Source organism: Dipodomys spectabilis, unplaced genomic scaffold, assembly GCF_019054845.1.
Source record: "Dipodomys spectabilis isolate Male_0828 unplaced genomic scaffold, ASM1905484v1 ptg000526l, whole genome shotgun sequence".
Taxonomy (NCBI): Eukaryota; Metazoa; Chordata; class Mammalia; order Rodentia; family Heteromyidae; genus Dipodomys; species Dipodomys spectabilis.
Genome location: NW_024871203.1, coordinates 3,363,843 through 3,376,891, shown reverse-complemented (window position 1 = coordinate 3,376,891; position 13,049 = coordinate 3,363,843). Strand labels below are relative to the sequence as shown.

At 40.2% G+C, this 13,049-nt stretch overlaps 1 protein-coding gene across 1 annotated transcript in view; it reads left to right on the top strand.

Moving 5' to 3' along the window:
- The window catches only part of Phex (phosphate regulating endopeptidase homolog X-linked), a 209,091-nt gene that overhangs the window by 11,623 nt on the left and 184,419 nt on the right, over positions 1–13,049 (top strand). The window contains exon 4 of the mRNA XM_042670171.1: positions 3,919–4,080. Within this exon, the coding sequence (XP_042526105.1) occupies positions 3,919–4,080 (162 nt within the window). The remainder of the gene's footprint in view (positions 1–3,918; positions 4,081–13,049) is intronic.

Here is a 13,049-nt window from a genome sequence, read left to right as displayed (position 1 = left end):
TTTGAAAAGGGCTTAACTTATAAGTCACACAACCAAGGAGATGCTTAATGGGTGTGATTTTTACTATCTTACATAAATTATAAGGCATAAGCTTTAATAAGAGTCTCTCTGGAACCCTGAGTAAAACTAAAAAGTCAGAGTGGCATTTGTCGGAGTGCATGTGCACTTACTACGTTTATAAAACAGCTGGAGCCCACTGAGCCATTAACCTAATGGGCAATGACTTGAGAAAGGAGCACCCTGAGCCTTCACAGCTTCTTCCCATCACCGTATTTCTTTTATTAAAACAAGACCCTCTAGGGTTTCTCCTCGGAGCTGAGGAGGAGAAGGAAAGGAGTTTTGGTGCCTTGACAGCTATAGTCCCTTGCAATTGGAAGTCACCGTGTCCCTGCAGAATGTGCAGTCCGGTGCCCAGCTGTGAATGGCCCATGATGAATGGCCAGGCAGAAGAGAGTTTTCGCAGTCAGTGGGCTGCTTTCCAAATGCGGTGTGAGTGATATATTCCCCACTTTTGGATCAGGGCCGAGGTCAGAGCTGACCTTGCAGTTTTCCTGATGCTTGCAGGAAAGCCAAGGAGATGGAGAAGATGCATCTGGGGGGTGGAGGCAGGGAGGCAGAAGGAGGAAGCTGGAGAGCATTGAGCGTATAGGAATAAAACCGTGTGTGAGGGCTCCCTTGAGTGACTGGAATATTATGTGTGATTGGGCCTTGGTGTCATCTGTGTTCCTGAGGTGTCTCACACAGCAGATTTAATCTGGGGATGCCCACCCAGACCATGAATACAAACGGGAAGGATGATGTTTTTGGGGGGAGTGGGGTAAGGCTGACATGTTGGAATGTTAAATAGTAATGATGAAATACTAGCAGTGAGCAAAACTCAAATTAGCAATAACAGAATTAGTTTAGAAAAATCCATCCAGCCGATTTGAAATTGATACTTCTAAGCCAAGTTTTTTCTACTTGTTTATTTTGGGGTGTGGGAGTTAAAAATAGTAGGGAGGTTGAAGTCCTGCAAAAATAACAATGCTGGCATCTTACGTCAATGAGGACAAAAAGCTGCTTAGAGTTTCCATAGAAAGTCTAGGCCATGCGAAGTGCAAAAGAACAATAATGATTGTAAATAAAATAGAAAACTAGGGAGTCAAAGCTCTGAAAATATCAACTCTTAGTTTGGAACCTAGAGGAACCCTACATCTAACAAAATTATAAGATACATTTCCAAATTTATGCAGATTATACTTTTTCAGGCAATTCATTCTTATTTAGCTGAAAATTCATTGTGTTTTCATTACTTCAAATAAAAATGTATCCTGACATTAATTAAGGTATGAAAATTGCCCGGAATGCCATCCTTCCAATGTCATTAAAATATTGGCTGCCTTTTAAAACAATCATTTGGTGCCTGTCTTGGTGCCAGAGTGGTAGCCAGTAATTGTATGGCAGTTGGAAGAGAGTTAGAATTCAATATGATGAATATTGAAAAGTCATTTTGTAATGAAAGGTTTTCTTTTAAAGCTCAGGGATGTATATTTATGGATAAATACTGTACCTATGGATTAGCTTCCATATAAAATTGTGTATGGGCTTTTAAAAGAATGGCTGTGTGCCAGTGGCTCCTACCTGTAATCTTATCTCCAATTAAGCATCTCCACCAAGAAAGCCAGAAGTGGAGCTGTGGCTAGTGGTAGAGTGCTAGCCTCGAGCAAAAAGGTCAGGGACAGCACCTGGCCCTGAGTTCAAGCCCCAGGAAAACACTCTCTCTCTCTCTCTCTCTCTCTTACACACACACACACACACACACACACACACACACACACACACACACAGAATGAAAAGTGGTGTATTAGTATATTGCATCTTTCTGTTTATTCATATGACTTCTTACTTCTGCCTTATATGTGAAACCCTTATTTAGAACACTCCATTTTGGCCTTTTGGCCCCTCCCTCTGGTCAAGGAGTTTCTGGAGCCAGGTCTGCAGCCATTTCCTACATCCCAGAATTCCTTGCCAAATGCCCCCAAGTCTCCTTTTGAGGCCTGTCCTGGTTTCTTAGAGTTTCATCCCTAAGAGAGCTATACTTAGTGCCCAGGAGCTCAAGAATTCATTCGTGTGTGTGTGTGTGTGTGTGTGCGCGCGCATGTGTGTTGTGTGTGTGTGTGTGTGTATGTGCGCACGCACGCACGCATGTGGGAGGCTTGAACAAAGGAGGCCTGGGTCCTGTTCCTGAGCCTTTTTTGCTCAAAGCTAGTACTCTATCCCTTGAACTACAATGTACTTCTGGCTTTCTTTTCCTAGACTTTCTTGCCCAGGCTGGCTTTGAACTGTGATGCTCAGATCTCAGCCTCCTGAGTAGCTAGGATCATAGGTGTGAGCCACTGGTATCTGGCCTCATACATGATTTTTATAAAAAAATATTGTAATTATAACCTTGAAATATTTAGGTAGAGCTGGGATGTAGTTCAGTGGCAAAGCACTGGCCTAGCAAGTGCAACATCCTGGGTTCGATTCCCAGTGCCCAAAAAGGAAAAAAGAGAACAAAATATTTAGATAGGTGACAGGTTAGCTTCTGTTTCAGTTACCCTTGGCTGTGAAACCAACCACCTCGAAGCTTGGAAAAGCTGAACAAGGCTGATTGGAACACTTGTCATGGTTCTGTGGGCTTGGTAGTAGTTTCACTGTTGATCTTGCCCAGACTTATTTTTTTTTTTTTTGCATCTTTCACCAGATGAATCCTTTATTCAGACCTTTAAAATTATATATACATACACATAAATATTAAAATTATCTTTAAGTGGTTTCACAAAGGGGTTTCAATTCAACATGTCAATTTATGAATACAATGATTCTTGTTCATTATCAACTGTTTCATCGTTCTCCCATCTTTTGTCCTATCCTCTCAAGTTATCTAGTTCCATTTTCATTATATAGACATTGAGTATTCTGTTTTTGCCCACCCTTTCCCTCTCCATTCATCAACCTCCCCACAGCTCCTGATAACACCTTTTAGCTTTCTTATATTCGTTTTGTTAAACTCTCAATTAATTGTTTGAAGGAGTTACACCATTACAATCCTCCCCTGATTATACTTCAGTCAATGTTTAGGTATACATACATAGGACCCTGTACATGTTTTTGATATATGTTAATAATATAGATCTAAGTTCCACATGTGAGAAAAAAATGTTCTCTTTGTCTCCTTGAGCCTGACTTCCCTTAACATAATTAGTATCCCAGTCTACTTATTTCCCTGAAAAATCACCTATTTTTTTCCTGATAGATGTACTCAGACTTTTACAAGGACTTGCCCAGACTTATTTGTGTAGTTGTGTCAGCTGCAGGGTTACATGAGCTAAAACGGCCATGGTGGCCTTAGCCACATGGTCTGGTAGTTGGTGTTAGCTTGGGTTTTCTCTTCGTGGCTTCTTGTTCTTCAGGAAACTTCTTCCAACGATGGTGTCTGAGCTCCAGGTAAAGGGAATCAGCAGGAAAGGAGCAAGGACTCATCAGGCCTAGCCTTGAAACTCACAAACAGCCATTTCTATTGGTCAGAGCAAGGCCAACATAGATGCAAGTCTGGGGAAATGGACCAGATGGAAAAGACTAGCAATGTCACTTTGCAGAAGGACATGTGGGGTGTGAAGAGTGAGCCCCTCCATTTGTGTTCTTACCCACACCTCACAGATGATAAAACAATCCTGTAGTTTCAATCACAGTAAAGCCAATCCAACTTGAACCCACACACTCAAAGTGTGGTCATTCCCCGAAGTGAAGTTGATTCAAAGAGTCAGTTGAGTGTAAATGTAGAAGCCAAAGCTTAGGAATTGGTTGATATGAAATTATTATTTAATTTGGAAAAGAGCAATACGCAATGCTCAGTGCTTGTCATTAATCCTATGTTGTTGTTTTCTTGTTAAATAGCTGCTGCTGTCATGAGCAAGGTAAATCTGTCTGTGGATCCTTGTGACAATTTCTTCCGGTTTGCTTGTGATGGCTGGATAAACAACAATCCAATTCCTGAAGATATGCCAAGCTATGGAGTTTATCCTTGGCTGAGGCATAATGTTGACCTCAAGTTGAAGGGTAAGTTTCTACAGGAGTTTGGTGATGCATTTTATGGAGTGCAATAATAGGCAAGAATCAAAGAGTTTGGGCCAGGTGTGAGGCTGCATTCTTATAATCTTGGCACTTGGGAAGATGAGGTAGGATCATGAGTTCCAGATCAGCATATTATACACAGAGAAACCCTGTCTCAAAAAACACAAACCGTACTATACACAGATACATACACATATACATGTATCTGTAATTATATGTCTCTATATAGATATAGCTATCTCCCTCATATCTATATATCTATATGTAGATATAAAGACAGAGTTTGGGATTTGAAATGTGACTTCACTTTTTTTTTTTTTTTTGGTGTCAGTCTCGTGGTTGGAATTGAGAACATAGGCATTGTCCCTGAGTTTTGTTTTGTTTTATGTTCCTTAAGGCTAGCACTTTACTACTTGAGCCACAGCTGTATTGCTTTTTGGTGGTTAATTGGAGATAAGAGTCTCATGGGCTTTCCTGCTTGGGCTGGTTTCAAACTGTGATCCTTAGATCTCAGTCTCCTGAGTAGCTAGGATTACAAGTGTGAGCCACTGGTGCACAGCAACTTCACTTTTTCACTCACTAAATTTATTTTTAAGATTTTTGTCCTACTGGGGTTTGAACTCAGGGCATGTACTTCTTAAGTAGGTGCTCTTTTTACAGCTGAGCCATGCCTCTGGCTCTGATTTTTGCTGCTATTTTTGAGATAGGGTTTCACTTCTGTCCAGGCATGGGCCTGGGTGAAACCTACTTATGTTAGGTTTCACACCATAGTTAAAATACTGCACCTAGCTCTCCACTGACGAGTCTCTTGAATTTTTCTGCTCCGGCTGGCCTCAAACTGTGAACCTCCCATCTCAGCCTCCCAAGTGGTTAGGATTACAGGCATGAGCCCTTGACTCCTGATCCTTTGCAAGCATTTTTTTCAAATGGAAGATGGAAAGTTTTTAGGATTCCAGTCTCCCAGATTTGCTTAACATGAGCCAAAGGTAAATAATGGGTGCTTTGGGTTTGCTAATGAAATACTAAGTTCCTTTGCTGAAGATTAAATTGAATTGAATAGGGGGCAAAGGCAGAGTTGATGACAATTGTGTTCTCATAATATACTCATTTGTCTGTCGTGTTCAAGGTAAACCTCATGCCTTGCTTGTTGTGCCCTGCATTGCCCAGGACACCTTGTTGTCTTCTTGTGAATTTCATTTTGTTTGATTGTAAAGGTGATGTCCGGAGGGATTACATAAGTCATTGTCTTTTGACATCACTTTTGTTGAACTCTGGGTGACCCTTGGTTGTCATATTGTTCTTGTTAACTTCTACGTTAGCTCCAGGGAGACTCACTTTTCTCCCATGGTGTCTTTAGCACTGACAAGCTCTCTCACACACACTCACGCGTGCTTGTTCCCTAACCCAGCCCCCCCCCCCCCCACCAGAGCTGAAATTGTCTACTACTGGAGAATATTATGTTTCTATTGGACCTCGTTTTTATGCTATGCGGTCGGAGAAAGCCACCCCAGGAGGGAAGAGGAAGATTTCCAAACCAGATAAGGTTAATTGTTTTGAGAAGGCAAAAACTGTGTGTTTTTGATTTCCTCTGCTCTTTTTACAACTTATGCCATGGAACTTGCCTTTAGTAGCACAAAGGACTTCTGAGAAGCGATAAGAATTATAATAGTTCTTCTTTTGCCAGCTCTGCTTTTTCAAGAGTTGGAGGGCATGAAAATTAAATATGTTTCAATTTATATATACTTTCTAACATGAAATCATTGGCAAAATAGATAAACTTGTCCGTTGTAAGGAAAGTACAGTTATAGTTCATAACTTGATATAAATCATACAGACTTATATTTTCAATTAGGAGGCTGAAATTTAGTTTTGGTAAATTATGAATAAGAATTTTCAAGAATGTCAGGGTTTTCCAGACTCTACCTAACAGATGAGATTCCCGTATGGTAGAACTATAAATAGGACCATGAGGAGTGAGTTCACAGACTAATACTTATTTCCCTGTGGACATACATTCATTTTGACTCTTCATCTCCTGTTCTTGCCTGTTTTCCATGATTTTCTTCCTTGGTAGATTCCTGCATTGGTATGCGTCTGTGCGTGTGTGTGTGCATGTGCACACACACACATTCATCATCCCAATAGAAATATCATTGATAAATTTTTAAAAAATACAAGATTTACACTGGGTACTGGTGGCTTATGCCTATAATCTTACTCAGGCAACTGAGAGCTGAGGATCACAGTTGAAAGCCAGCCCAGGCAGGAAAATACATGAGACTCTTATCTCCAATTAACCAGCCAGAAGTGGAGGTGTGGCTCAAGTGGTGGAGTGCTAGTCTAGAGTAAAAAGGTTCAGGGACAATACCCAGGCCCTGAGTTCAAGCCCCAGGACTGGCACACACAAAATGAAAAAAGTACACTTACAAAGTTAATTTAAAGAAATTTCTAATGTAAGGAAATTTAAACTAATTTAAAGAAATTTCTGAGAATGTGTTGGGGTAAAAACTCAAATCAGTCTTGAGGTGCTTTGTTTGAGCAGAGTAATGTACACAGGCCCCTTCAACATTCATGAGATGAGACTAAATTGTTCAGGGTTTTATGTTTTGCAGGTTTTCTTTAAAAATGAAAGATTTTTCTTGGTAAGTGCATTTGAGAAAAAAAAAATAGAAGTAGAAAGAAGCCACGTGCTAATGGCACATACCTGTAATCCTCAAGAGGCTGGGGGTCGGGGGTTAAAGCCAGTTGGGGCAGAAAAGTCTGTGAAACTTTTATCTCCAATTAATTACAAACAAAGCTGGAAGTGGAGCTGTAGCTCAAGTGGTAAAGCACTAGCCTTGAGCAAAAGAAGCCAGGGCTAGCACCCAGGCCCTGAGTTCAAGCCTCAGGACAGACACACACATACACACAGACAAAATAAACAACCAGAAGCAGAGCTGTGGCTCAAGTGGTAGAGCACTCAGCCATGACTGAAAAGCCAAGCAAGAGCATGAGGCCCTAAATTCAAGACCAGTTACCCACCCCCACACAAACACAGTTGAAAGAAAGTTGTTTCTTGTAGAAACAGTTGCTAACAAAGCAATTGACTATATATCTTTCCAAGTTTTGTTCCATGTACAAGTCCATTTGCACAACATCATGTGCACATCCATATATTTTCAAAATTAGCACCATCATACATCTTGTTCTATAACCTGTTTTTAAAAACTACAAATTTCTCATAGGCATGGATAATGTCTATCTACTGTGGTACCTATCCTGTGTACATACCTTTAAGTCCATATGTAAAAATATTCCTGGGATAAATTCCCAGAAATTATTGGATGGAAAGAGTATTTACAATTTAAGTTTGATACAGATAGTCAAATTGCCGTTTAGAAATTCTGTTTGATGTCACTTTGGGCCAATTGCTGATCTCTTTAAGTTCAGTTTTCTTCCTCTAAAATAGAGATCAAAATATCCACAACATAAGAGTTTTGTGACTACTGAAGGAGTTGCCCTACATAAATTACCCCATCCAGTTTCTGGCACAAAGCAGGCCATCAATAAATATTTGTTTTTTGTTTTTTTTTGTCTCTCCATTTTGTCTCAAAGGTAGTTCTAAGGTTCGTGAAGTACTGTCTGTGAAATGCTTTAAGTTTTATTCTGGTCTTATCCTTTGTAAATATCATGTGCTTTCAAAAATATTGAATACTGTCAAGGTTCTTTTCCTCAGCCTTGATGAAAAGAGAGAACATCCAAAAATAAAACCTAGTATTACCAACCAAAAGAATACCATTTTCTTATGGCTGATAGAGAACACCCAGATTCAGCTGTCCGTTGTGAAATAAAATGAACTTGACAGACCAGGCTGATGAAAAATTGCTCTCTATTGAAGTCAGCCACCTGGCTTTGTGGGTTTTTTTCCCTTGAAATGGCATAGAAGACTCAGATTTCTACCAAGAAATTTATTTCTTCTTCTCTCTAAGACGCAAGATTTTTTTTTTAAATTTAAGAACAGGTTAAATATAGTCACGTGTGTCTTAAAATTTCCATCCTACAACCTCCTACTCAATTTGTCTTCATGTGAATTGTAAAGACACTATGGCCCACATTGCTTGTGAATAAGCAGATGGAAACATGAGGCAATGAATGAGACAGAACATTTGTGTCACAGAGAAGACAAATGACTCAGGTAGAGCCAGATCATCTCTATTATGGGACAGCTATCTTGGCCAATATTTTGGGAAGAAATGCAGTATATTATTTTCAAACACAACTTCAGCAGAACAGAAAGATGTAGAGACTCAGCAGATAACCATGACTGTGAATCTACATTGGTTATTTATTCATAAATACCTACTGGATGGAATTCAAATGGTTCTCATAAGTAATTACCTTCCCTTTATGATTTTGCCTGAACTTTTTTGTGGTACTTGGATTTGAGTTCATGGCTTCTTGCTTGCTAGGCAGGTACTCTATTACTTGAGCCAAACCCCTAGTCTTTGTTTTCTCTCTAAGTCATAATGGCCAGATCAACTTGTGTATGTGTGTGTGCGTACATGAGCATGCATACGTGCATCTCTGTGTGTGTGTGCGTGTGTGTGTGTGTGTGTGTGTGTGTGTGTGTGTGTGTGCGCCAGCCCTGGGACTTGAACTCAAGGCCTGGTCACTGTCCTTGAGCTATTGTGCTCAAGTCTAGTATTCTACCACATGAGCCACAGCTCCACTTCCTGCTTTTTGGTAGTTAATTAGAAATAAGTCTCATGGACTTACCTGCCTGGGCCTGCTTTGAATTGCAATTCATAGATCTTGGCATCCTGAGTAGCTAGGATTAAAGGTAGGAGACACCAGCAGCCTGCCAAATCATTTTTTGTAGATAATAGAACTGAGAAATTCAATTCAGCTCTTGTATATTCATTTGACAATCAGGAAGTTCAGATTGTTGAAGATATGTTGAATGGGGCCATATTCCTTAGCCCGTATATGTGGAAGAATAATGTACCACATTGAGCCTTCCCTTCATTAGGTTCTTTGAAACAAATGATATTAGACTGGTATAAGAGGGAACAGGATATGTAAATACTAGGCATCAACTACTCATTGTAGTGGACTTTATATTCCTAATCCAAACTCAGCTCCTATTGTTTTGAGTGAATTCACTATATAAGCTAGGTGCAGCCATGCAGAGAATGTTTTGATTTTTCCAAGCCTTGATGGCTTTTTTTATATGTAGCTCCACAGGAAACAACAAATTGCCAAATGATGGATACATCACAATCAGTCAGATATGTAGAAAGAGGGCTGTGTTTTGAGCTTGTACTGAAGACTTCTGGAATGTGAAATGAAATAATTTTACTTGAAAAGGTTTTGTGGTTGTTTCTCACATTCTTCCTTTTCTCATACATCATTTGAATGTGGTGAGTGGGGTAGATGTGGGGTGGTGAGTTGTCCAGAAATTTCAGCAGTTGCTAAAATACAGAACTATTTTTCCAATGACTCTGGCAAAATGTGGATGTATCTCTAGATAATATTTGCTCTCTCTCTCTCTCTCTTTTTTGTCAGCTGTGGGGCTTGAACTCTGGGCCTGGGCGCTGTCCCTCACCTCTTCAGCTCAAGGCTAGCACTCTACCACTTGAGCCATAGCACCACTTCCAGTTTTCTGGTGGTTTATTGAGTTTCATGGACTTTCCTCCCTGGGCTGGCTTTGAACTGTGATCCTCAGATCTCAGTCTCCTGAGTAGCTAGGATTACAGGTGTGACACCCAGCCTCTTTTTTTTTTTTTTTTTGAGGAGAGAGAGTAATGGAATTTGACCTCAGGGCTTTCGTTCTTTGTCTACCACTTGAGTCATACTCCTAACCCCTTTTTGCTTTAGCTATTTTTTAAATAGAGTCCCACACTTTTTCACTCGGGGTGGGCCTCAGATCACCGTTTTCCTGTATGGCCTCCACATTGCTGGGATGACCAGTACAAAAACACTTATTGGTTGAGATGGAGCCTCATTAACTTTTCTTTTTCCTGGGTTGCCCTTGAACTGTAGTCTCTTGATCTCTGCCTCCCAGGGAGCTGAGATTGCAGTCGTGAGCCATGTAGCCTGCTTGATAGGTCTCCTTTCTTAATAACAAAAGGAAGAGGCCACGAGAACAGCCACCGTGAAAGATTGTGTTCCAGCAGTACTGGCAGTCAAATTTTGAGGTTTTCTTCCACCGTCTCACCTTCCACCCCAAGTGTCTTGTTTTGCTTTTCCACTCTGAGTTGGTCTAAGCATTTAGTTTTAATCTCATTCTCTACAGCTTTAATCCAGATTTTCTTCATTAGTAGCTCATACAAATAAATTAGACATGCTTGGTAATCAGCTTGATTCATTGCATTCATTCTGAATTGTTTGATACTTAATTTTTGGAACAAACATGGACTTCAAATAGATTGAAATAGATAGTGTCTCTATTGTACTAACTCGTTGGTGAATTCAAGAGTATTAAGTTCGATGGGCCTATAATCCTAGCTACTCAGGAGGCTGAGGTATGGAGGCTCATGCTTTGGGCAGAAAAGTATGAGAAACTCCAGGTCAAAAAAATATTCAAAACAAAGCAAATAAAATCAGCAAGAAGCCAGGCTGGTGACATTGCTCAAGTGGTAGAACACCATCTGAGCAAGCAAGCTGAACCTTACGTTCAAACCCCACTACTGACAAACAAGAAGAGTACTGAGGATATACTGTTTTCCTTGCCACCAGCTGCTTTCATCTGTAAGTGACAGAAATCCTAATTCAGACTGGATTGAGAAATAAAGGGAATATTCTTGTTCATGTATGCAAAGAGACCAGTAATTATGTGGACTTCAGGTGAGAGTTCATCTAGCAGTTCAGCCCTGTCATTAGAATTCATTTTCTATACTTTCTATTTTGACATATATTGTGTCATGGTTCTTTCTAAGTCTATTTGGTTATAATGTTGTTGCTAATAGCAACCAGGCTATATTTCCTCATTTATATGCAGGCAGAGGTGTGGTGTGACACAGGGATACAGAAGTATAGTGATTAATAATGCCTCCTAGATTATCTGTATGGAAATTACAACCTGCATATCACAAAATGTTCTAGTAAGTGTTGTAATCAGGACTCAAGAGCTGTATGACTCAATACAGTAGGAGAGAGACATATGTGATATTGTGTGTGTGTGTGTGTGTGTGTGTGTGTGTGTGTGTGTGTGTGTGTGTCCTAGAGCTTAAGCTCAGAGCCTGGGCACCATCCCTGAAATATTTTGCTCAAGGTTAGTGCTCAACCACTTGAGCTGCAGCTCCACTTCTGGCTTTTTGGTGGTTAACAGGAGAGAAAAGTCTTACTGACTTTCCTGCCTAAGCTGACTTTGAACTGGTCTTCTCAAATCTCAGCCTCCTGATATCTAGGATCATAGCATAAACTACCAGTGCCCAGCCAAGACTTTTTTGTGTGTGCCAGTTTTGGGGCTTGACCTCAGAGCTCGGGCACTGTCCCTGAGTATTTTTGTTGTTGTTTTTCAAGGCTAGCACTCTACCACTTGAGCCACAGATCTTTTTCCAGGGTTTTTTTTTGGTGGCTATTTGGAGATGAGAGTCTCATGGACTTTCCTGTCTGGGCTGGCATTGAGCTGCAATCATCAGATCTCAGCCTCCTGAATGGCTAGGATTATATCCAGCCATAAGCCACTGTTGTCCTTGCAAGACTTAAAAAAAACCAATATAACAACTCTCATTTGTTAAATGGATGATTCAATTTATAATCAGTGATTAGTCGTTAAAATATTTTAACATCTATTGGTATAAATAAAATATATTATGAAATAGCCTATTGCCTTTTAAATTTAAGTGTAGCTGAGGGAAAATTAAAAATTACACATGGGGTGCAGATATAGTTCCTGTCAGATAATGCAGATAATGGCTAGGAACAGTGATGGGTGGCTGAATGGGGAGAAGTAGAGATTTTCTGTTTTTCCTCCCTGTTCCTGTGCCCTGTGCCCTGTGTGCTGTCCCAGAAGAGTCCTGAGATACAGCCAGAAATTTCTCATGGCCTGAGTAGGGGAGAACTGTCATTTTCCATTTGTGTTCTTGGACTTAACAGAGTCAGGATGAGACAGGCAGTAAGAGACTTGAGCCCATGAGATGCTTGGAAATTCTTCTGTACAGTATGAAATAAATAGAATCTGTTGTTACATTTCATATAAGGAAACAAGAACATTGTACAAGGATGTGATATATGGTAGTTGCTTAAAATAAAAAATGTACATGAAGCAAAAATTCAAATACAGAAATTTTAACAGCACCATTGAAATAAAAACTGCTGCTCCAAAATTTTTTTTTTTAAAAAAAAAAACCTGCTTGCCTGTAAATGTGAAAGCTGATTCAGAAAGAGGCAAGTGGGTGGCAGCACAACAGGTTAATGTTTGTCTTAGTTAGTTTTCTGTTGCTATGACATAATGCTACCAACTGGGTCATTTATAACCAATGGAAGTTTCTTTGGCTTATAATTCTGGAGATTGGGAAGACCAAGAGCATATTTTCAACATACGTTGAAGGCTTTTGTGCTCCTCCATACCATGGTAAAAAGACAAACAAGCAGGTGAGACAGAAGGACAAGGTGACTACCCCTTATCCCCCATGAAACTCACACAAGTCTTGAGATAATGTCATTAATAATAGTCTAATTACTTCTTTTTTGTCAGTCGTGGGGCTTGAACTCTGGGCTTGGGGACTGTCCCTGAGCTCTTCAGCTCAAGGTGAGCACTTCTACCACTTGAACTACAGTGCCACTTCTGGTTTTCTGGTAGTTAAATAGAGATGAGTCTCATGGACTTTCCTGCCCAGGCTGGCTTTGAACTGTGATCCTCAGATCTCAGCCTCCTGAATAGCTAGGGTTACAGGCATGAGCTACAGGCTCCAGCTGTAAATACTTCTTAAAATCCCTCCTTCAGTTGGGATGTTGCTCAGTGGTTGAGC